Source organism: Tachyglossus aculeatus, chromosome 26 (genome assembly GCF_015852505.1).
Source record: "Tachyglossus aculeatus isolate mTacAcu1 chromosome 26, mTacAcu1.pri, whole genome shotgun sequence".
NCBI classification, from domain to species: Eukaryota; Metazoa; Chordata; class Mammalia; order Monotremata; family Tachyglossidae; genus Tachyglossus; species Tachyglossus aculeatus.
In genome coordinates, this window is record NC_052091.1 from 5618641 (window position 1) to 5642697 (window position 24057).

Below are 24057 nucleotides of genomic sequence, written 5' to 3' on the forward strand. Positions count from 1 at the left end.
AAAATACATAGAGTAATAAATATGTACAAACATATATACACATGCACAAGTAAAATACATAGAGTAATAAATATGTACAAACATATATACACATGTACAAGTAAAATACATAAATAAATAGAGTAATAAATATGTACAAACATATATACACATGTACGAGTAAAATAAATAGAGTAATGAATATGTACAAACATATACACATGTAGAAGTAAAATAAGTAAATACAGTAATAAATATGTACAAACATATATACATATGTACAAGTAAAATAAATAAATAGAGTAATAAATATGTACAAGCATATATGCATATGCAGGTGCTGTGGGGAAGGGAAGGAGGTAAGACGGGGTCTTGTCCTGCCAGTGGAGGGTGGGGGACACAACGTGGGGTCCCTAAACCAGAACACAATTGTACTTCCCAAGCGCTTAGTCCAGTGCTCTGCCCACAGTAAGCACTCAATAAATACGATGGAATGAATGAATAACACGGGGACAACATTCAATCAATCAATCAATCGTATTTACTGAGCACTTACTGATGATGATGATGATGGCATTTGTTAAGCGCTTACTATGTGCAGAGCACTGTTCTAAGCGCTGGGCAGGGGGAATACAAGGTGATCAAGTTGTCCCACGCGGGGCTCACAGTCTTAATCCCCATTTTACAGATGAGGTCACTGAGGCTCAGAGAAGTGAAGTGACTTGCCCAAGGTCACACAGCAGACAGGTGGCAGAGCTGGATTTGAACCCATGACGTCCGACTCCAAAGCCCGGGCTCTTTCCACTGAGCCACGCTGCTTCTGTGTGCAGAGCACTGTACTAAGCGCTTGGGAAGTACAAGTTGGCAACATCTAGAGACGGTCCCTACCCAACAGTGGGCTCACAGTCTAAAAGGGGGAGACAGAGAACAAAACCAAACATACTAACAAAATAGAATAGATATGCACAAGAAAAATAAATAGAGTAATAAACATGTACAAACATATATACATATATACAATGGCATTTCTTGAGCGCTCACTGTGTGCACAGTACTGGGCGAGGCAGCGTGGCTCAGTGGGAATAGCCTGGGCTTGGGAGTCAGAGGTCGTGGGTTCTAATCCCGACTCCACCATTCATTCACTCAACCGTATTTATTAAGCGTTTACTGTGTGCAGGGCACTGTACTAAGCGCTTGGGAAGTACAAGTCGGCAACATACATTCATTCATTCAATCGTATTTACTGAGCGCTTACTGTGTGCAGGGCACTGTACTAAGCGCTTGGGAAGTACAAGTCGGCAACATTCATTCATTCAATCGTATTAACTGAGCGCTCACTGTGCAGAGCACTGTGCCAAGCGCTTGGGAAGTACAAGTTGGCAACATATAGAGATGGTTCCTACCCAACAGCGGGCTCACAGTCTAGAAGGGGGAGACAGACAACAAAACAAAACATATTAACAAAATAAAATAAATAGAATAAATATGTGCAAATAAAATAACTAGAGTAATAAATACGCACAAACATATATAACATAATAATAATAATAATAATAACGATGGCATTTATTAAGCACTTACTATGTGCAAAGCACTGTTCTAAGTGCTGGGAAGGTTACAAAGTGATCCGGTTGTCCCATGGGGGGCTCACAGTCTTAATCCCCATTTTACAGATGAGGGAACTGAAGGCCCAGAGAAGTTAAGTGACTTGCCCAAAGTCACACAGCTGACAATTGGCGGAGCCGGGATTTGAACCCATGACCTCTGACTCCAAAGCCCGCGCTCTTTCCACTGAACCACGCTCCTTCTCTGGGCCTCAGTTCCCTCACTTCTCTGGGCCTCAGTTCCCTCATCTGTAAAATGGGGATTAAGACTGTGAGCCCCACGTGGGACAACGTGGGGCTTTGTTCTGACGACTTTGACACCTACCTACATGTTTTGTTTTGTTGTCTGTCTCCCCCTTCTAGACTGTGAGCCCGTTGTTGGGTAGGGGCCGGCTCTATTTGTTGCCGACTTGTACTTCCCTAGCGCTTGGTACAGTGCTCTGCACATAGTAAGCGCTCAATAAATACGAGTGAATGAATGAATGAATGAATGAGCGCTTGGGAAGTACAAATCGGCAACTTATAGAAAGGGTCCCTACCCAACAAAGGGCTCACAGTCTAGAAGGGAGAGACAGACAACGAAACAAGTAAACAGATAATAATAATGATGGCATTTGTTAAGCGCTTACTATGTGCAAAGCACTGGTCTAAGCGTCGGGGGGGATACAAGGTGATCAGGTTCATTCATTCAATCGTATTTATTGAGCGCTTACTGTGTGCACAGCACTGTACTACGCGCTTGGGAAGTCCAAGTTGGTTGTCCCACGTGGGGCTCACAATCTTCATCCCCCTTTTACAGACGAGGAAACTGAGGCACAGAGAATCAATCAATCAATCATATTTATTGAGCGCTTACTGTGTGCAGACCACTGCACTAAGCGCTTGGGAAGTCCAAGTTGGTTGCCCCACATGGGGCTCACAATCTTCATCCCCCTTTTACAGATGAGGAAACTGAGGCACAGAGAAGTTAAGCGATTTGTCCAAAGTCTCACAGCTGATAAGTGGCGGTGGCGGGATTAGAACCCATGACCCCCGACTCCCAAACCTGGTATCTTTCCCCCTGAGCCACGCTGCTTCTCTGGCCTAGATCCTACCTCTGGCCCAGCGTTGCGCTTCAAGATAGGGAGAAGGAAAGCGAGGAATGGCTTGAAGGGAATCGGGTTGGACAACAATGTTGGTATTTGTTAAGTGCTTACTATGTGCAAAGCACTGTTCTAAGCACTGGGGTAGATACAAGTTGATCAGGTTGTCCCACGTGAGGCTCACAGTCTTAATCCCCATTTTACAGATAGGGTAACTGAGGCACAGAGAAGTTAAGTGACTTGCCCAAAGTCACACAGCTGACAATTAGCAGAGCCGGGGTTTGAACCCATGACCTCTGACTCCAAAGCCCGGGCTCTTTCCACTGAGCCACGCTGATTCTTCTGCCTGGACGCAGGCGTTGTCCCGCAGCGGGCTCTTACCATGTGTATTACTCTATATATTTATTTATTTATCTTCTATTACTCTTTATTTACTTATTTTATTTGTACATGTTTATTCTATTTATTTTATTTTGTTCTGTTTTTTTGTCTGTCTCCCCCTTCAAGACTGTGAACCCACTGTTGGGTAGGGACTGTCTCTATATGTTGCCGATTTGTACTTCCCAAGCGCTTAGTCCAGTGCTCTGCACACAGTAAGCGCTCAATAAATACGATTGAATGAATGAATAAGTCTGTTGGGGACGGGGACAGGTCGGGGACAATAACCCGGGCCTGCTCGTGCCAGGGCCTGACTCACAAAAGCGGGGAGGGCGAGGGCCGCGGTGGTTCACCCCGCCCCGGAAACCACAAACCCAAACGGGGACTGAGCCCGGGAAGACCCAGAGACAGACACACAGACAGGCGACACACAGCAACAATAATAATAATAGGTCCGGGAGGAGCTGGGACTTCCAGTGCTTTGCACATAGTAAGCGCCTAATAAATGCCATCATCATTATTATTATTATTATTATTATTATTCCAGGGTCTTTTCTAGGCCTGGAACCTCTAGGGGGAAGGGGGACACGGGGCCGGCTCCCATAAATAACATTGAAGGATTGATTCATTCATTCAATTGTATTTATTGAGCGCTTACTGTGTGCAGAGCACTGGACTAAGCACTTGGGAAGTCCAAGTTGGCAACACATAGAGACGGTCCCTACCCGACAGCGGGTTCACAGTCTAAAAAGGGGGGACAGACAACAAAACCAAACATACTAACAAAATAAAATAAATAGGATAGATATGTACAAGTAAAAGAAATAAATAAATAGAGTAATTCATTCATTCATTCAATTGCATTTATTGATCTTTGGACCCATCCTCTCCCCCCAATCTCAGTCAGAGCTCCACTCCCCAACTCATCCCCCCCGCCAGACCCCTGGCAATCACCTCTCCCCCAGCAAGGCTTAATGTGTGGGGGTCTCAGTGACCTCATCTGTAAAATGGGGATGAAGACCGGGCGCCTCATGTGGGACAGGGACTGTGTCTAACCCGATTACCTTGTATCCACCCCAGTGTTTTTGTTCTGATGACTTGAAACCTGTCCACGTGTTTTGTTTTGTCGCCTGTCTCCCCCTTCTAGACTGTGAGCCCACTGTGGGGTAGGGACCGTCTCCATAGGTTGCCAACTTGTACTTCCCAAGTGCTTAGTACAGTGCTCTGCACACAGTAAGCGCTTAATAAATACGATTGAATGAATAATGGCATTTGTTAAGTGCCTACTATGTGCAAAGCACTGTTCTAAGCGCTGTTGGGGGGGGAATACAAGGTGATCAAGTTGCCCCACATGGGGCTCATAGTCTTAACCCCCATTTTGCAGATGAGGCTCAGAGAAGTTAAGTGACTTGCCTAAGGCCACACAGCGGATGTGGCGGAGTCGGGATTCGAACCCATGACCTCTGACTCCAAAGCCCGGGCTCTTTCCACTGAGTCACGCTGCTTCTCTACGTACCTTGGAGCCCGAAAGTCTCAGCTTGGGGTGCGGTGGCAGGGTGTCGCTCGGGCCCTGAAACAACGAGTGTGAACTTGAATCGGCCCAGTGGGGCGAGACCCGGGACCTAGGGAGGAGAGGAATCAGGACTTTTAGGGAGCGCAGACCATCGCCCGGGGATCCTACTTTGTGCATATTTATTACTCTATTTATTTTATTACTGATGTGTCTATATCTATAATTCTATTTATCTATTTGAATCGTGTTGACGCCTACTTGTTTTGTTATCTGTCTCCCCCTTCTACACTGTGAGCCCGCTGTTGAGTAGGGAGTGTCTCTGTTGCAGAATTGTACTTTTCAAGCGCTGAGTACAGTGCTCTGCACACAGTAAGCGCTCAATAAATACAATTAAATGAATGAATGAACCTAATTGTACTTTCCAAGCGCTTAGTCCAGTGCTCTGCACACAGTAAGCGCTCAATAAATACGACAATGAATGAAATTGTACTTTCCAAGCGCTTACTATCAATCAATCAATTGTATTTATTGAGTGCTTACTGTGTGCAGAGCACTGTACTAAGCGCTTGGGAAGTACAAGCTGGCAACATATAGAGACAGTCCCTACCCAACAGTGGGCTCACAGTCTAGAAGGGGGAGACAGAGAACAAAACCAAACATACTAACAAAATAAAATAAATAGAATAGATAGGTACAAGTAAAATAGAGTAATAAATATGTACAAATGTATATATACATATAACATATAACACACAGCGCTCAATAAATACGATTGAATGAATGAATGAACCGAATTGTACTTTCCAAGCACTTAGTACAGGGCTCAGCACTGGACTGGACTAAGCGCTTGGGAAGTACAAGTCGGCAACACATAGAGACAGTCCCTACCCAACAGCAAGCTCACAGTCTGGAAGGAGGAGACAGAGAACAAAACCAAACATATTAACAAAATAAAATAAATACAATAGATAGGTACAAGTAAAATAAATAAATAAATAAATAAATAGAGTAATAAACATGTACAAACATATATACATATGTACAAGTAAAATAGAGTAATAAATATGTAAACATATATACACCTGTACAAGTAAAGTAAATAAATAGAGTAATAAATATGTACAAACATACACATGTACAAGCAAAATAAATAAATAAATTGAGTAATAAATATGTACAAACATATCTACACATGTACAAGTAAAATAAATAAATAGAGTAATAAATATGTACAAACATATATACACATGTACAAGTAAAATACATAAATTGAGTAATAAATATGTACAAACATATATACACATGTACAAGTAAAATAAATAAATACAGTAATAAATATGTATGAACATATATACACATGTACAAGTAAAATAAACAGAGTAATAAATATGTACAAACATATATACACATGTACAAGTAAAATACATAAAGTAATAAATATGTACAAACATATATACACATGTACAAGTAAAATAAATAGAGTAATAAATATGTACAAACATATATACACATGTACAAGTAAAATAAATAAATAAATAGAGTAATAAATATGTACAAACATATATACATATGTACAAGTAAAATAGAGTAATATGTACAAACATATATGCATATGTACCAGTAAAATAGAGCAATAAATATGTACAAACATATATACACATGTACAAGTAAAATAAATAGAGTAATAAATATGTACAACTATACATACACATGTATAAGTAAAATAAATAGAGTAATAAATATGTACAAACATATATACACATGTACAAGTAAAATAAATAAATAGAGCAATAAATATGTACAAACATATATACACATGTACAAGTAAAATAATAGAGTACTAAATATGTACAAACATATATACATATATACAGGTGCTGTGGGGAAGGGAAGGAGGTAAGACGGGGTCTTGTCCTGCCGGTGGAGGGTGGGGGACACAACGTGGGGTCCCTAAACCAGAACACAATTGTACTTCCCAAGCGCTTAGTACAGTGCTCTGCCCACAGTAGGCGCTCAATAAATGCGATGGAATGAATGAATACCACGGGGAGGGGCCCTCGCGCATGCGCACATCGACCAACCTCCTCGGGGTTCCTCGCGCGTGCGCACATCGACCAATCTCCCCGGGGCTCACGAGGACAATTCCGAGGCCGCGCGTGCAGAGAGGCGGCTTCAAAGGGAGGGCGGCCTCTGCGCCTGCGCGCCGGCGGCTCGACGACTGCGCCTGCGCGGGGAGGGAGGGGTGAGGGTGCGCAGGCGCGCAGGCGCACTGCCTCAGAAGGTGCCAGAACCATCCAAACGGCCGCGCAGCTAGTCGTGGGGGGTGTCTCGGTTTGTGGGGGCGACGGGAGAGAGGAGAAGCTCCCTGAGGGCCGGGGTGTCTTGGGCCCTACGCCCTGATCGACCTGCTTAGGGTAGGGAGGGTGGGTCCTCTTGGCTGGCTTTGGGGACGGTGCCACTGGGCGATGGTGCCAACGAGTGGTTGACCACCAAAGTCTGGGCGAGTTTGAGAGGTGCCAACCGACTGGTTGGCAGGGTGCAGCCGGCTAGGGGGAGGGCGGGACGAACCATTCTGCGGGGGAAAGGCCGAACCGTCGCCTTTCACGCTTAGGAAGGCTTCGGCCCAACCGTCTACTCTACGCAGGCTTCAGGCCAGGCCTAGGCCCAGCGCCGCCGCGGAGGATGTCGGGACGGCCCCCGGTACCGCCGGTGCCATGCTGGGACGAGGACGAGTGCCTGGATTACTACGGCCTGCTGTCCCTGCACCGCATGTTCGAGGTGGTGGGCGCCCAGCTGACGGACAACGACGTGGCCGTGCTGTCCTTCCTGCTGGCCGAGGCGCAGGGCCCCCCGGGCGGCGGGCGGGGCCCCGGGCCCGGCTGGGAGCCGGCCAGGCCCCCGGCCAGGAGCGGCCTGCAGCTGCTGCTGGAGCTGGAGCGGCGGGGCCAGTGCGACGAGGGCAACCTGGGGCCCCTGCTGCAGCTGCTGCGCCTCCTCACCCGCCACGACCTGCTGCCTCACCTCACCCTCAAGAGGCCCCGCCCGGGTGAGGAGGAAGTCGCCGCAGCGACGACGGTGGCGTTTACCGACCGCTCACTATGTGCACGGCACTGATCTGAGCGTTGGAGAGAGCACGGGCTTTGGGGTCAGAGGTCACACTAAGGCCCTACTGAGAGCCCACCTCCCCCAGGAGGCCTTCCCAGACTGAGCCCCTTCCTTCCTCTCAATCAATCAATCGTATTTATTGAGCGCTTACTATGTGCAGAGCACTGTACTAAGCGCTCTCCCCCATCTTACCTCCTTCCCTTCCCCACAGCACCTGTATATATGTATTTATGTTTGTGCAGATTTGTTACCCTATTTATTTTACTTGTCCATATCTATTCTATTTATTTTATTTTGTTAGTATGTTTGGTTTTGTTCTCTGCCCCCCCCCTTTTAGACTGTGAGCCCACTGTTGGGTAGGGACCGTCTCTAGATGTTGCCAACTTGGACTTCCCAAGCGCTTAGTCCAGCGCTCTGCACACAGTAAGCGCTCAATAAATACAATTGATGATGATGAGGATGAGGTCATGGGTTCAAATCCCGGCTCCGCCAACCGTCCGCTGTGTGACTTTGAGCAAGTCACTTAATTGTATTTATTGAGCGCTTACTGTGTGCAGAGCAGTGTACTAACCATTGGGAAGTGCAAGTTGACAACATATAGAGGCAGTCCCTACCCAACAGTGGGTAAAACGGGGATTAAAACCGTGAACCCCCTGTGGGACAACCTGCTCATCTTGTAACCTCCCCAGCGCTTAGAACAGTGCTTTGCACATAGTAAGCACTTAACAAATACTGTTATTATCATTATTCATTCAGTCGTATTTATTGAGCACTTACTGTATGCAGAGCACTGTACTAAGCGCTTGGGAAGTACAAGTCGGCAACATACAGAGACAGTCCCTACCCAACAGTGGGTAAAATGGGGATTAAAACTGTGAACCCCCTGTGGGACAACCTGCTCATCTTGTAACCTCCCCAGCACTTAGAACGGTGCTTTGCACATAGTAAGCGCTTAACAGATACTATTATTATTATTATTATTATTACAAGTGAGGATCCCCTCCGTCTTAAGCCCAGGTGGGGAGGGGGTGGTAGCTGTTCATTCAGTCGTATTTATTGAGCGCTTACTGTGTGCAGCGCACTGGACTGGGCGTTTGGGAAGTACAAGTTGGCAACATATACAGTCCCTACCCAACAGTGGGTAAAATGGGGATTAAAACTGTGAACCCACTGTGGTACAACCTGATCATCTTGTAACCTCCCCAGCGCTGAGAACAGTGTTTTGCACATAGTAAGCGCTTAACAAATACTATTATTATTATTATTATTATTACAAGTGAGGATCCCCTCCGTCTTTAGCCCAGGCCGGGGGGGGGGGGGGGGGGGGGGGGGGGGCGTAGCTATTTATTCAGTCGTATTTATTGAGCGCTTACTGTGTGCAGCGCACTGGACTGAGCGCTTGGGAAGTCCCAAGTCGCAACGTATAGGGACGGTCCCTACCCGACAGCGGGCCCGCGGTCTGGAAGGGGGAGACGGACAACAAAAGAAAATCTATTAAAATAAAATAAATTAGAATAGTAAATATGTCCAAGTAAAATAAATAGGGTAATCTGTAAAAACATATATACAGGTGCTGTGGGGAGGGGAAGGAGGTAGGGTGGGGGGGATAGTAAGCGCTCAACAACTAACTTCTAGATTGTGAACCCACTGTTGGGTAGGAACTGTCCCTATACATTGCCAACTTGTACTTCCCAAGCGCTTAATACAGTGCTCTGCACACAGTAAGCGCTCAATAAATACGATTGAATGAATGAATACAAGGTGATCAGGTTGTCCCACAGGGGGCTCACAGTCTTCGCCCCCATTTTACAGATGAGGTCGATGAGGCTCAGAGAAGTGAGTGACTTGTCCAAAGTCACACAGCTGACAATTGGCGGAGCTCGGGTTTGAACCCATGACCTCTGACTCCAAAGCCCGGGCTCTTTCCACTGAGCCACACTGCTTCTCAAGCGGCAGGGGGGAAGCCAGGGGCGAGGGGAGGGGAGGGAGGCGGCCCTGCCCACTGGAGGAAGGGTGGGGCCCTCAGCCTAACGACACCTTGAAGGTAGGGCACGCTCCACACTACCCCAAACGCCGTCATAATGGTAATGATGGTGCTTGTTAAGCGCTTCCTGTGTGCCAAGCCCTGTTCTGGATACAGATTATCAAGTTGTCTCGCGGTCTCCATCCCTGTTTTACAGATGAGGTCCCTGAGGCGCAGAGAAGCTAAGCGACTTGCTTAAAGTCACGCAGCTGACAGGTGGCGGAGGCGGGATTAGAACCCACGACCTCAGGCTCCCAAGCCCGAGCTCTTGCCACTAAGCCACGCTGCTTGCCCCTTACTTACTTTATTTTGGCCCCCACAGCGTTCCTGTAGGTAGGAGAAGATGGGGTGGTGGTTAGCCCGTCTTAACCGCTGGGAAAACGAGCCCACGGTGGTTGTCACGCTGCAGGCCAGGGGCAGAACTGGGACTAGAACCCAGGACCCGTGACCTCCAGTTTCCAGGCACCCCCAAGGTGTAACAGCAGTGCGGTTTCTCCTTAGTGTCTCCTGAGCGCTACAGCTGTGGCCCTTCGGTCTCCCCGTCAGAGCGGCGCGTGGGCAGCTGCCTGGGCTCAACTACTACAGACCCTCAGCAGGGCCAGTGGGAGACAGGTGAGCCCCGAGGAGTCCCGGGAATGGGGTCTGCCCCTCCTTTGACCGCCCCCGCCTCACCCCTCTGATTTCTCGCAACCTTCCCCTCCTTCAGGATCATCCTCCGGGAAGAGGCAGCGGGTGAGCCGGGGCCGACCCAGCTCGGGGCCTCGTCGGCGAGGCAGGGGGGCAGCCCGGCGTCAGGAGCAGCTGCCACCTCCACAGCCGCCACCATCGTCTCCTCCTCCTCCCCCAGCTCCTGCACCTCCTCTGAACAAAGTGACTTGCGGTAGGAGGGGCCGGGCACTGAGAAGGGGAAGGGTTGTCGATGAGGGTCCCGGGGCACAGGCTCTGGAAAGCTGGGCGCGGGGGCAGGGTGCGAAAGGGGTGACCAACTCACGGTCCGTCCGTGCCGGCTTTGAGGGGCGGCCAAGGGGATCTGGTTGTCCCGGGGGTGGAGGGGTAGGGGGCTTCGGCAGCACTCGACACTATCCCTCCCCCCGAGAAGCATTGGGATGGAGGCAGGAGGGCACAGAGCGGGGTGAGGAGGAGCAGCAGGGTGGGAGGGAGCAGATTCTGCGGGTCAGGGGCGGACCCAGGTGGGAAGGGACGGTGAGAGACGGCTGGAGGAAGAGAATGATTGGCATCTGGTTGAGGGGGGCTAGGCCGGGCCCAACCCTCCTCAGGCTTGTCCTAACTTGTGTCCCCTTGCTCACCCTCAGAGCTCCTGTGGCTCTTTGCGTGCCGTGGCGTCTTCGTACGTGCCCAGCAGGGCAACCTGTCAGTCCTAGGCTGGACTTGTTTCCTCTTCGGCAGCTTAAGACCTAGAAGTAGCTCCTTTTCGGTCCCCCGTCTCTGTCCCGCAGTAGGGGCGGGCCCGGAGAGGCCAAAGGAAGAACGCATGGCTGGGGTCTGGGCTGAGGGGAGAGCTGGATTAGTGGGGAGAAGGAAGGAAAGGGGCCAGGGGAGCAGAGGAGCAAGCTCAGGCACTAGAGTCACCCTCGCTGTATTCGTCGAGGGTAGTGAAAGAGGAAGGAGAAATGGGGTCCCCACCGTTGAGCAGAACTGGACTCAACTGAGGTCCCTTGGGGGGGAGACACGGGTCTCTGATGTTGAGGAACTTTCAGTTGTGATTGTTCACTTCTCCAACTCATCCACGTTGGAAATCCAGCATGGGAAATAAGTAGAAAGCAGCCAATGGCAGCGGTCACCGGGGCGAGTTGCACAGGCGAGTCCGTGTCAGTCGGTTGATCGTATTTATCAAACACTTGCTGTTTGCACGGCACTGGACTGAGTCTTGGGAGAATACAATATGACAGACACATTTCCTGCCTTCATTGGGCTGGGGTGTCAAGCAGAGAGGGCTTCCCGGAGGAGGTGCCTGTGGAGATGGGGAGAAAGGGATGATTATTTTCTATGTTCTGAGCGCTGAGGTAGATACAAGGTAATCAAGTTGGGCACCGTTCTCGTCCCCCGTGGGGCTCTCAATCTTGATCCCCATTTTCCAGATGAGGGAGCCGAGGCCCGGAGTGACTCGCCCAGGGTCCCGCGGCGGAACCGGGATTAGAACCTGGGTCTCTCCGGCTTCCAGGCCCGGGCTCCCCGGCGGTGGACGATCGCGGGGGTCACGAGGGTGGACGGGTCCGAGGGGAGGGCGGGGATGTTCACGGCGCCCGTCTTCCCCGGCAGATATCCGGCTGCGGGTGCGGGCGGAGTACTGCGAGCACGCGCGGGCGCTGCAGCAGGGAGTGCAGTCGCGGCGGCCCCAGCCCCTGGCCCGCCAGCTGGACCTGTTCAGCCAGGCCACGGCCGTGCTCAAGTCGCGCGACCTGGGGTCGGTGGTGTGCGACATCAAGTTCTCGGAGCTCTCCTACCTGGACGCCTTCTGGGGCGACTACCTGAGCGGGGCCCTGCTGCGGGCCCTGCGCGGCGTCTTCCTCACCGAGGCCCTGCGCGACGCCGTCGGCCGCGAGCCCATCCGGCTCCTCGTCAGCGTCGACGAGGGCGACTACGAGGCCGGCCGCCGCCTCCTGCTGCTGGAGGAGCCCGGGGGCACCTCCTCCTGACCCCCCCAGGGGGGTGTCCCACCCCCACCCCCTCCCCAACCCCCCGACCCCATCTCCACCTCGGGACCGGAGGAGGAGGACCCGGGACGGACCGGCCGTCGGCCTTATCCTCCCTCCCCCGGGGCGCTCTGGGGGGAGAGCGGAAGAGGTTGAGAGAGTCTCGGAGGGGCAGACGGCAATCCCCGCCTCCTGCACCCCCGTTCTGGCCCGTGGGACGACGACGACGGGGCGCCCCTCGAGCCCTCTGCGCTTGGAGGACGATTTCGGGGTTTTGCCGGGGATGTAAGCTTTGCACCTGTGGAGGAGGGAAGGGAGGAGGCCACTTTCCAGCCCCTCCCAGTTGAGGACCGGGAGGTGGGGTTTCCCAGGCGCCACTTTGGAGAGTACAGCTCCCCCCCCTTCCCCCCCATCCCCCAATAAAGCCGAGGGCAGGTGCACAACCGGCCGCCCGACTGTTGGCGTCTCTCGAGTTGTGGTGTCGGCCGAGGTGGGGGAAGGGGGGAGTTCAGGTGAGGCATCTCCGTGGCCTTTGCAACAGCCGTCGCCACCCGCCTGCCTCTCCCAAGACCCGTTGACCCCGACCCGTCCGCCAGGCCGCCTCTTCCCGGAAGGGCTGCCCAGCCCAGCCGATGAAGGCGCGGACCTTGGCCCCGGAGCGGAGGGCTCCGGCCTGTGGACTCCCATCTCCCGGCATCTGCTGGAGCCGGCCGGTTTGGACACTATAAGCGGTTTGCTCACCCTTGTCCGTTCCGTCATCCATTCAGTCTGCCGTATTTATCGAGTGTTTGCCGCGTGCAGAGCGCTGTACTAAGCTCTCGGGAGAGTACTACGCATCAATAAACCGGCACATTCCCTGCCCACAGCATCCACCCTAACGAGAGGCAGGCTGTGGCCCTGCTGCACGGCACGAGCTTCATGGGCGGGGAAAGAAAATGGATCAGAACCGTTGCCCAAGGGGTTTAAGTTCCCCAGCGAGATTTTCGTGTCCCAGATGGTGCTTGTTAAGCACTTACTATGGGGCAAGCACTGTTGTAAGCGCTCGTGTAGATACAAGCTAATTGGGTCGGACACAGTCCCTGTCCCACGTGGGGCTCGCAGTCTTAATCCCCATTTTACAGGTGAAGTCACTGAAGTATCCTGCCCAAGGTCACACAGTATATTGGTTATCGACTCCTTGGGCGTAAGGAACGTCCTGTCAGGGATGGTGTGTGGAAGTGAGAGTGCTCGGCCCCGTCCAGAGGGGACCCATCTCGCATCAGCCATCGTCGTATCCACCTGCTAGTGCTGTGTAGTGGGATCAGCCTGACTTTTCCGCCCCAGGCCCCGTCCTTTTAGCCCTAGACAACCTCCCACGCCCCCTCCTTTCAATCCAGCATAAGCTGAGCCTCTGTTGAGGGCCCCTCACCCTGCTGCCCCGCTGTTCCAGGCCTCCATCACTCTTAGCCCCTATCACACCCCCATTGGTCTGAGAACGGCACAACTCTCCAACTCTTCCCCGCCCTTATCCCAGATCCTGCTTTTCCCGCTGCCATGTTTCAATCTCGGTGCACCCTGCCGTTACTCGTCCCCGACAGCTGGTGATGGGAGCTTGGGGGGCTGGCGGAGAGCCCCACGCTGTCCCGTGACCGGAGAGCTGTCCTTCCAGTCGACACCCGTTGAGGACCAGATGTGGGTTTCTTGCCTCTCCCTGTTCACCCTGGGTTACCCTGCCTCAACAGGGAGGCCTTGTTGCCGATGGAAGCCCGGAGGAATGGGACTCGGGTTCCTGCCCTCTTTCCCCTGCTCCAAGCGGGAACCTTTCCCCTGCCCCGGTCGTCGCCTCACACTCCCTTCACTTCTCCTCAATCCCCCAACCTCCACACGTACACCTGTCGCCCCACCTCACTACTCCGCTACTTGAGGTACCCCAAAGATGAGGGCACTTGGTGGGCGGAGGGCTGGGGGAAGGATGTGGGATCCGGGCACCGTCGTGGCCAAGAGGGTGCACTGGCAGGGGTAAGAACAACAGCCACAATAACATTTTTAAGTGTCTTATAAGTGGCAAATACGGATAAAGCACTAGAGTAGGTATTCAATAAGCAGGTCGGATACAGTTCCCGTCCCACACGGGGCTCACCAAGTAGAAGGAAGACCAGGCCAAAGGCATTATTTTTTTAATAATTATAATAATAATAATAATAATAATAATGATGGTATTTATTAAGCGCTTACTATGTGCAGAGCACTGTTCTAAGCGCTGGGGATATACAAGGTGATCAAGTTGTCCCACGTGGGGCTCACAGTCTTAATCCCCATTTTACAGATGAGGTAACTGAGGCTCAGAGAAGTTAAGTGACTTGCCCAAGGTCACACAGCAGACGTGGTGGAGTCGGGATTTGAACCCATGACCTCTGACTCCAAAGCCCGGGCTCTTTTCCACTGAGCCACGCTGCTTCTTTTTTAATGGTATTTCAACGATTACTACGTGCTAGACACTTTACTGAGAATTGGAGTAGATGCAAGATAATCAGGTTGGACCCAATCCATGTCCCACACGGGGCTCACAATCTTAATCCTCCTTTTACAAATGGGGGAACTGAGGCACAGAGAAGTGACTGGCCCGAGATCACCCAAAGTGGCAGAGTCGTAATTAGAACCCAGATCCTCTGACTCCCGGGCTCTTTCCACCAAGCCACAGTGCTGCTTCAGCACAAGATTCTTCTGATTGTCCTATCATCATCATCTAGGGCATTTATTGAGGGCTTACTGGGAGCAGGACACTGTACTGAGCGCTTGGGAGAGTACAATACAACTGAGTTGGCGGTCATGTTCCCTGCCCACAATGAGCTTGACAGGCATGAATATATAGGTATAGAGAAGGGGCATGGCCTAATGGATAGAGCATGGGACTGTCCATCAGAAGGTCATGGGTTTTAATGCCGGCTCCACCGACACTGGTCTGCTGTGTGACCTTGGGCAAGTCACTTTGCTTCTCTGGGCCTCAGTTACCTCTTCGGTAAAATGGGGATTGAGAACGCGAGCCCCGCTTGGGACGGGGACTGTGTCCAATGCAATTTGCTTGTCTCCACCCCAGCCCTTAGTACGGTGCCTAGTATATAGTAAGCGCTTAACATGCTGTAATAATAATAACCATTTTATTATTATTGCTATAGATTAGTGTCCAAGACAGAATCCTGGGCTGGGTGGACCATGGGTCTGTCTCAGTGTGGCCTTGCCAGTGATTCGTGATTTAGAAGAGGGGCGAGGGAGAGGAGAAGCCGGGAGAGGGGGCAGAAGACATAATTGGGGCCAGGGTGGACGGCCCATCCTATTATTATTACTATTTGGTAATAATAATTATTATTTGATGATGATAATAACAATGATGGTATTTGTTAAGTGTTTATTATGTGCCAGGCATTGTACTATGCACTGGGGTGGAAACAAGCAAATCGAGTTGGACACAGTCCTTGTCCCACGTGGGGCTTACAGTCTCAATCCCATTTTCCAGATGCGGAAACTGAGGCACAGAGAAGTAAACTGACTTGCCCAAGGTTACACAGCAGACAAGTGGTGGAACTGGGATCAGAACCCATGATCTTCCAGTGTCAGGCCCGGGCTCTAGCCACTACAAAGGCCGTCAAGTCGTTTCCGATCCATAACGACTCTGTGGATCCATTTTCTCCAGAATGTCCTGTCTTGTGCCATAATCCGGAGCCCTGCTATTATCGTTGTTATGGTTTCTATCCATCCGGCTGCCATTAGGCCCGTTCCACGTTTTCCCTGGACTTTTCCAAGCATCAGTGTCTTTCCCAGAGAATTAGTCCTCCTGATGATGTGTCCAAAATATGCCAAATTAAGTCGAGTCACAATGAGCTTAACAAACTGTGTGTGTAGGGGGGGAGATGGACATGAATATAATCAATCAATCAATCAATCAATCGTATTTATTGAGCACTTACTGTGTGCAGAGCACTGTACTAAGCACTTGGGAAGTACAAGTTGGCAACATATAGAGACAGTCCCTACCCAGCAGTGGGCTCACAGTCTCAAAGGGGGAGACAGAAAACAAAACCAAACATACTAACAAAATAAAATAAATAGAATAGATATGTACAAGTAAGATAAATAAATAGAGTAATAAATATGTACAAACATATATACAGGTGCTGTGGAAGTGGCATGGCCTAATGGATAGAGCACGGGGCTGTCCGTCAGAAAGTCATGGGTTCTAATGCCGGCTCCACCGTTTGTCTGCTGTGTGACCTTGGGCAAGTCACTTTGCTTCTCTGGGCCTCAGTTACCTCTTTGGTAAAATGGGGATTGAGACCGCGAGCCCCGCTTGGGACGGGGACTGTGTCCAATGCAATTTGCTTGTCTCCACCCCAGCCCTTAGTACAGTGGGGTACCAAAGACCACATTAGAGAAGCAGCGTGGCTCAGTGGAAAGAGCTCGGGCTTTGGAGTCAGAGGTCATGGGTTCAAATCCCAGCTCCGCCACTTGTCAGCTGTGTGACTTTGGGCAGGTCACTTAACTTCTCTGGGCCTCAGTTCCCTCATCTGGAAAATGGGGATTAAGTCTGTGAGCCCCACGTGGGACAACTTGATTACCTTGTATCTACCCCAGCGCTTAGAACAGTGCTTTGCACATAGTAAGCGCTTAATAAATGCCATCATTATTATTATTATTGGCTTAATTCACTACCAAAACCCATTGGTTTGGTTTTCGGGCAAGCAATCAATCAATTGTATTTATTGAGTGCTTACTGTGTTCAGAGCACTGTACTAAGCGCTTGGGAAGTGCAAGTTGGCAACATATAGAAACGGTCCCTACCCAACAGTGGGCTCACCGTCTAGAAGGGGGAGAAAGAGAACAGTCCATGATATTCGCGAAATCCTAAGCAGTATGGCATAGTGGCTAGAACCCGGGCTTGGGAGTCAGAGGTCATGGGTTCTAATCCCGGCTCCACCACTTGTCTGCCGTGTGGCCTTGGACAAGTCCCTTTACATCACTGTGCCTCAGTTCCCCCATCTGTAAAACGGGGATTGAGACTGTGAGCCCCACGTGGGAAAGGGATTGGGATTGCTGGTCTCTACCCCAGGGCTTGGCACTTAGAGAAGCAGCGTGGCTCAGTGGAAAGAGCCCGGCCTTTGGAGTCAAAGGTCATGGGTCCTAATCCCAGCTCTGCCACTTGTCAGCTGTGTGACTTTGGGCAAGTCACTTGACTTCTCTGTGCCTCAGTTACCTCATCTGTAAAATGGGGATAAAGATGTGAGCCCCCCATGGGACAACCTGATCACCTTGTAACCTCCCCAGCGCTTAGAACAGTGCTTTGCACATAGTAAGCGTTTAATAAATGCCATCATTAATTAATTAATCCATGACCTCTGACTCCGAAGCCCGTCCTCTTTCCACTGAACCACGGCGCTTCCCCTAGTTACTGAGTGAATAATACCATGGAAAAAGCGGGGACAAGGTGGGGAAACTATCTGAGCCACGCTGCTCCTCTCCACAAGAGAAGCAGCGTGGCTCTGCAGAAAGAGCCCGGGCTTTGGAATCAGAGGTCATGGGTTCAAATCCCCACTCCGCCAATTGTCAGCTGTGTGACTTTGGGCAAGTTACTTCACTTCTCTGTGCCTCAGTTCCCTCATCTGTAAAATGGGGATGAAGCCTGTGAGCCCCCCGTGGGACAACCTGATCACCTTGTAACCTCCCCAGCGCTTAGAACAGTGCTCTGCACATAGTAAGCGCTTAATAAATGCCATCATTATTATAAGAAGCAGCGTTGCTCAGTGGAAAGAGCCCGGGCTTTGGAGTCAGAGGTCATGGGTTCTAATCCCGGCCCCGCCACTTGTCAGCTGTGTGACTTTGGGCAAGTCACTTCACTTCTCTGGGCCTCAGTTACCTCATCTGTAAAATGGGGATAAAGATTGTGCGCCCCCCTTGGGACAATCTTTCTTTCATTCAATCGTATTTATTGAACACTTACTGTGTGCAGAGCACTGTACTAAGCGCTTGGGAAGTGCAAGTTGGCAACATCTAGAGACGGTCCCTACCCAACAGTGGGCTCACAATCTAGAAGGGGAAAACAGACAACAAAACAAAACATGTTAACAAAATAAAATAAATTAATAAATAAATTAAAATAAATAAATACGTACAAATAAAATAAATAAATGAATAGAGTAATAAATCTGTACAAACATATATACATATATACAGGTGCTGTGGGGGGGGAAGGAGGGGGCTCAGTCTGATTCATTCATTCATTCATTCAATCGTATTTATTGAGCACTTACTGTGTGCAGAGCACTGTACTAAGCGCTTGGGAAGTCCAAGTTGGCAAAATCTAGAGACGGTCCTTTCCCAACAGTGGGCTCACAGTCTAGAAGGGGGAGACGGACAACAAAACAAAACATATTAACAGAATAAAATAAATAGAATAAAATGCAAGTTGGGAATGAATTGAGCGAAGGTGCGCGGGCCTCAGGGCCGGTCCGGTCCGGTCCGATGATCACCTTCCATCCCCCCCAGCGCTTAGAACAGTGCTTTGCACATAGTAAGCGCTTAATAAATACCATCATTATTATTATTATTCTAGTAAGCGCTTAACATGGGAAGCAGCGTGGCTCAGTGGAAAGAGCCCAGGTTCAAATCCCGGCTCTGTCAATTGTCAGCTGTGCGACGTTGGGCAAGTCACTTCACTTCTCTGGGCCTCAGTTCCCTCCTCTGTAAAATGGGGATGAAGACTGGGAGCCCCCCGTGGGACAACCTGATCGCCTTGTAACCTCCCCAGCGCTTAGAACAGTGCTTTGCGCATAGTAAGCGCTTAATAAATGCCATTAAAAAAACCAAATACGACAATTATTATTATTATTATTCTCCAACACCACATTTCCAAAGAATCTTTCCCTCGTTCTTCAAAGGCGCCTGCTCTTCCCGCCCGCGGACACGAGGTGGCGCATGTGTCACAGAGCCCTGGGCTCCGAGGTGCCCCCTCCTAAGCCCTAAGGGAATAATAATAATTATATAATATAAAATATATTATAATATAATATAATAATATAATTGATAGAAAATAATAATACAATATAATACAATAATAATAATATCATTTACTAAGCATTTACTATGTGCAAAGCACCGTTCTAAGCGCTGGAGGGGTGCCTCGCACATAGTAAGCGCTTAACAAATGCCATCAATCAATCAATCAATCAATCGTATTGATTGAGCGCTTACTGTGTGCAGAGCACTGTACTAAGCACTTGGGAAGTCCAAGTTGGCAACATCTAGAGACGGTCCCTACCCAACAGTGGGCTCACAGGCTAGAAGGGGGAGACAGAGAACAAAACAAAACGTGTTAACAAAATAAAATAAATAGAATAGATGTGTACAAGTAAAATAAATAAATAAATAGAGTAATAAATACGTGCAAACATATATACATATATACAGGTGCTGTGGGGAAGGGAAGGAGGGTGATGATCAGGTTGTCCCACGGGGGGCTCACAGGCTAAATCCCCATTTTACAGATGAGGTAGCTGAGTCACACTCAATCAATCAATTGTATTTATTGAGCGCTTACTGTGTGCAGAGCACTGGACTAAGCGCTTGGGAAGTCCAAGTTGGCAACATCTAGAGACGTCCATACCTAACAGTGGGCTCACAGGCTAGAAGGGGGAGACAGAGAACAAAACAAAATGTATTAACAAAATAAAATAAATAGAATAAATATGCACAAGTAAAATAAATAAATAAATAGAGTAATAAATACGTGCAAACATATATACATATATACAGGTGCTGTGGGGAAGGGAAGGAGGGTGATGATCAGGTTGTCCCACGGGGGCCTCACAGTCTTAATCCCCATTTTACAGACGAGGTAGCTGAGGCACAGAGAATAGAGAAGCAGCGTGGCTCAGTGGAAAGAGCCCGGGCTTTGGAGTCAGAGGTCAGGGGTTCAAATCCCGGCTCCGCCAATTGTCAGCTGGGTGACTTTGGGCAGGTCACTTCACTTCTCTGTGCCTCAGTTACCTCATTTGTAAAATGGCGATAAAGACTGTGAGCCCCCCATGGGACAACCTGATCACCTTGTAACCTCCCCAGCGCTTAGAACAGTGCTTTGCACATAGTAAGCGCTTAATAAATGCCATCATCATTATTATTATTAAGTGAAGTGACTTGCTCAAAGTCACACAGCTGACAATTGGCGGAGTTGGGATTTGAACACATGACCTCTGACTCATTCATTCATTCAATCATAATTATTGAGCGCTTACTGTGTGCAGAGCACTGTACTGTGCGCTTAGCACTTAGCACTGCTCAGCGCTTAGGACTCCAAAGCCCATGCTCTTTCCACTGAGCCATGCTGCTTCTCTGCTTTGGGGATGCCAAAGGTCCGGGGAGGGACAGGCCTCGACCCCCTAGTCCGGAGGGAAACAAGCGTGAGAAGCACCGTGGTCCACTGAACAGTGCCCGGGTTTTAATCCCAGCTCCCCGGCTTGTCTGCTGTGTGACCTTGAGCAAGTCACTTCACTTCTCTGGGCCTCAATTACCTCATCTGGAAAATGGGGAGTAAGCCTGTGAGCCCCACGCGGGAAGGGACTGTGTCCACCCTGATTAGCTTGTATTTACCCCCAGTGCTCAGAGACCCGTCCTGGAAGTCAGACGGTCATGGGTTCTACTCCTGGCAACGCCGCTTGTCTGCTGTATCACCTTGGGCAAGTGACTTCACTTCTCTGGGCCTCAGTCACCTCATCTGTGAAAAGGGAGATTGAGACTGTGAGCCCCACATGGCACAGGGACTGTATCCAACTCGATTTGCCTGTATCCACCCCAGCGCTTAGTACAGACTGTGAGCCCACTGTCGGGTAGGGACCGTCTCTATATGTTGCCAACTTGTACCTCCCAAGCGCTTAGTACAATGCTCTGCACACAGTAAGCGCTCAATAAATATGATTGAATGAATGAATGAATGAATGAATGAATACAGTGCCTGTCATAGTAAGTGCTTCACAAATGCCATTATTATTATTAATAATAATAATAATAACAGTGCCTGGCACCTAGTAAACACTTAACAAATGCCCAAAAAAAGAAGAGGGAGACATTTATTCAATCGTATTCATTGAACTCTTACTGAGTGCAGAGCACTGTACTAAGCACTTGGGAGAGTACAACAATAAACAGACCTGATCCCTGCCGAAGCCTTAGCCCTGGGGAGTGCCATCTAATAATAATAATAATGATGATGGTATTTGTTAAGCACTTACTATGTGCCAAGCACTGTTCTAAGCCCTGGAGTAGATACAAGGTACTCAGGCTGTCCCACCTGGGGCTCACAGCCTCAATCCCCAGGTTTCAGATGAGGTAACCGAGGCCCAGAGAAGTGAAGTGACTTGCCCAAGGTCACACAGCAGACAAGCGGTGGAGCCGGGATTAGAACCCATGACCTGCTGAGTCCCAGACCTGTGCGCTATGCCACGCTGCAACTCTAATGTCTTCTAGATGTATAATAATGGCATTTGTTAAGCACTTACTGTGTGCAAAGCACTGTTCTAAGCGCTGGGGAAGATGCAAGGTTATCAGATTGTCCCATGTGGGGCTCACAGTCTTCATCCCCATTTTACAGATGAGGTAACTGAGGCACAGAGAAGTGAAGTGACTTGCCCAAAGTCACACAGCTGACGATTGGCAGAGCCGGAATTTGAACCCTCCTCGCTCCCTTTCCCCAGCTGGTCCCTGGCAGGTGCAGAGGACGAGATTGGCCCAGGACGGGGCTTTATAATAATAATAGTAATTGCGATATTTGTTAAGCGCTTACCGGACTAAGGGCTGGGGTGGACACAAGATGATCAGGTTGAACACAGTCCGTGTCCCACATGGAGCTCACGGTCTAAGTGGGCGGGAGAATAGGTATTTCACCCTCACTTTAAAAATGGAGAAACCGAGGCCCAGAGCAGTGAAGCGACTTGCCCAAGGCCACACAGCAGGCAAGGGGCAGAGCCGGGATCAGAACCCAGGTCCTCCAACTCCCAGGCCTGTGCTCTTTCCACTAGGCCACGCTGAGACGGTCCCTACCCAACAACGGGCTCACAGTCTAGAAGGGGGAGACAGACAACAAAACAAAACACGTGGACAGGTGTCAAGTCACCAGAACAAATAGAATTAAAGCTAAATGCACATCATTAGCAAAATAAATCGAATAGTAAATATGGACAAGTAAAATACAGTAATAAATCTGTACAAACATATATACAGGTGCTGTGGGGAGGGGAAGGAGGTAGGGTGGGGGGATGAGGAGGGGGAGAGGAAAAAGGGGGCCCTTCCTTCCCTTCCCCCTCGTCCCCCTCTCCACCCCCCTCATCTTACCTCCTTCCCTTCCCCACAGCACCTGTATATATATATTTATATATATATATATATTTGTACATATTTATTACTCTATTTATTTATTTTACTTGTACATATCTATTCTATTTATTTTATTTTGTTAGTATGTTTGGTTTTGTTCTCTGTCTCCCCCTTTTAGACTGTGAGCCCACTGTTGGGTAGGGACTGTCTCTATATGTTGCCAGCTTGTACTTCCCAAGCGCTTAGTACAGTGCTCTGCACACAGTGAGCGCTCAATAAATATGATTGATTGATTGATTGAGAAGAAAAAGGGGGCTCAGTGTGGGAAGGCCTCCTGGAGGAGGTGAGCTCTCAGTAGGGCTTTGAAGGGAGGAAGAGAGCTAGCTTGGCGGATGTGCGGAGGGAGGGCATTCCAGGCCCGGGGGAGGACGTGGGCCGGGGGCCGATGGTGGGACAGGGGAAAACGAGGCACAGTGAGGAGGTTAGCAGTGGCAGAGGAGCGGAGGGTGCGGGCTGGGCTGGAGAAGGAGAGAAGGGAGGTGAAGTAGGAGGGGGCGAGGTGATGGACAGCCTTGAAGCCGAGAGTGAGGAGCTTTTGCTTGATGCGTAGGTTGACAGGGAGCCGCTGGAGATTTTTGAGGAGGGGCGTAACATGCCCTGAGCGTTTCTGCACAACTTCCCAAGCGCTTAGTACAGTGCTCTGCACACAGTAAGTGCTCAATAAATACGATTGAATGACTGAATGAGTGCTCAAAACTGTAGCCTCCATCCGGGGACCTGCGCTAGTTGGCCTCAAGCTTGTGTTGGCCTGGGCCCTTCCAACCTTCCATGTCATTCCCAGCCTTCCATGTCGTTCCCAGCCCAGGTCATTTTCTATTCCTCCCCCATCAGGCTGTGCTTTCCCTGTCCCGGCCTTCAGTTTCCCTTTCCCAGCCCTCAGTTTCCCTTTCCGAGCCTGTCCGGTCTGCCTCGAATTAGCCCTGCCCTCTGCCTCCTTGCCCATGTGTGGTTCTCTCTCCCTCCTTCCCTCCAGGCATTCACCTCCGGGTCTATTGCCTGGGCTCAGCACCTCCCCTTGCGCCGTCTGGATCTCAGCATCTCCCTGCCTTCAGTAAAGTCTGGAGAGAACAGAATTGTTCATTATGGTCTTTCTTAAGCGCTTACTAAAGAATAATAATAATGATGATGGTACTTGTTAAGCGCTTACTACGTGCAAAGCACTGTTCTAAGAGCTGGGGAGGTTACAGGATGATCAGTTTGTCCCACGTGGGGCTCACAGTCTTCATCTCCATTTTACAGATGAGGTAACTGGGGCACAGAGAAGTGAAGTGACTTGCCCAAAGTCACACAGCTGACAACTGGCGGAGTTGGGATTTGAACCCAT

At 49.8% G+C, this 24057-nt stretch overlaps 1 protein-coding gene across 3 annotated transcripts; it reads left to right on the top strand.

Annotated features, from left to right (window-relative positions):
* Nucleotides 1-6870: 6870 nt before the first annotated feature.
* DEDD2 (death effector domain containing 2) lies at nucleotides 6871-12380 on the top strand. Of its 3 annotated transcripts, none has more exons than XM_038767203.1 (5): nucleotides 6871-6887; nucleotides 7201-7602; nucleotides 10186-10296; nucleotides 10391-10564; nucleotides 11965-12380. In XM_038767203.1, the coding sequence occupies exons 2-5, from the start codon at nucleotides 7239-7241 to the stop codon at nucleotides 12339-12341; spliced, it is 1026 nt and encodes a 341-aa protein (XP_038623131.1). In that variant the 5' UTR covers nucleotides 6871-6887; nucleotides 7201-7238; the 3' UTR covers nucleotides 12342-12380. The 3 variants fall into 3 exon arrangements, with proteins under 3 accessions (XP_038623131.1, XP_038623129.1, XP_038623130.1); XM_038767201.1 differs by having other exon boundaries at nucleotides 6883-6970; XM_038767202.1 differs by lacking the exon at nucleotides 6871-6887 and having other exon boundaries at nucleotides 7006-7602.
* The last annotated feature ends 11677 nt before the right edge of the window (nucleotides 12381-24057 follow it).

Bases quoted from the DNA above. Each gene is read 5' to 3' on its own strand.
- DEDD2 (XM_038767203.1), top strand. From the start codon at position 7,239: ATGTCGGGACGGCCCCCGGTACCGCCGGTGCCATGCTGGGACGAGGAC. The intron at 7,603-10,185 runs GTGAGGAGGAAG...GTTTCTCCTTAG, and splicing joins CCTCAAGAGGCCCCGCCCGG to TGTCTCCTGAGCGCTACAGC. The intron at 10,565-11,964 runs GTAGGAGGGGCC...CTTCCCCGGCAG, and splicing joins TCTGAACAAAGTGACTTGCG to ATATCCGGCTGCGGGTGCGG.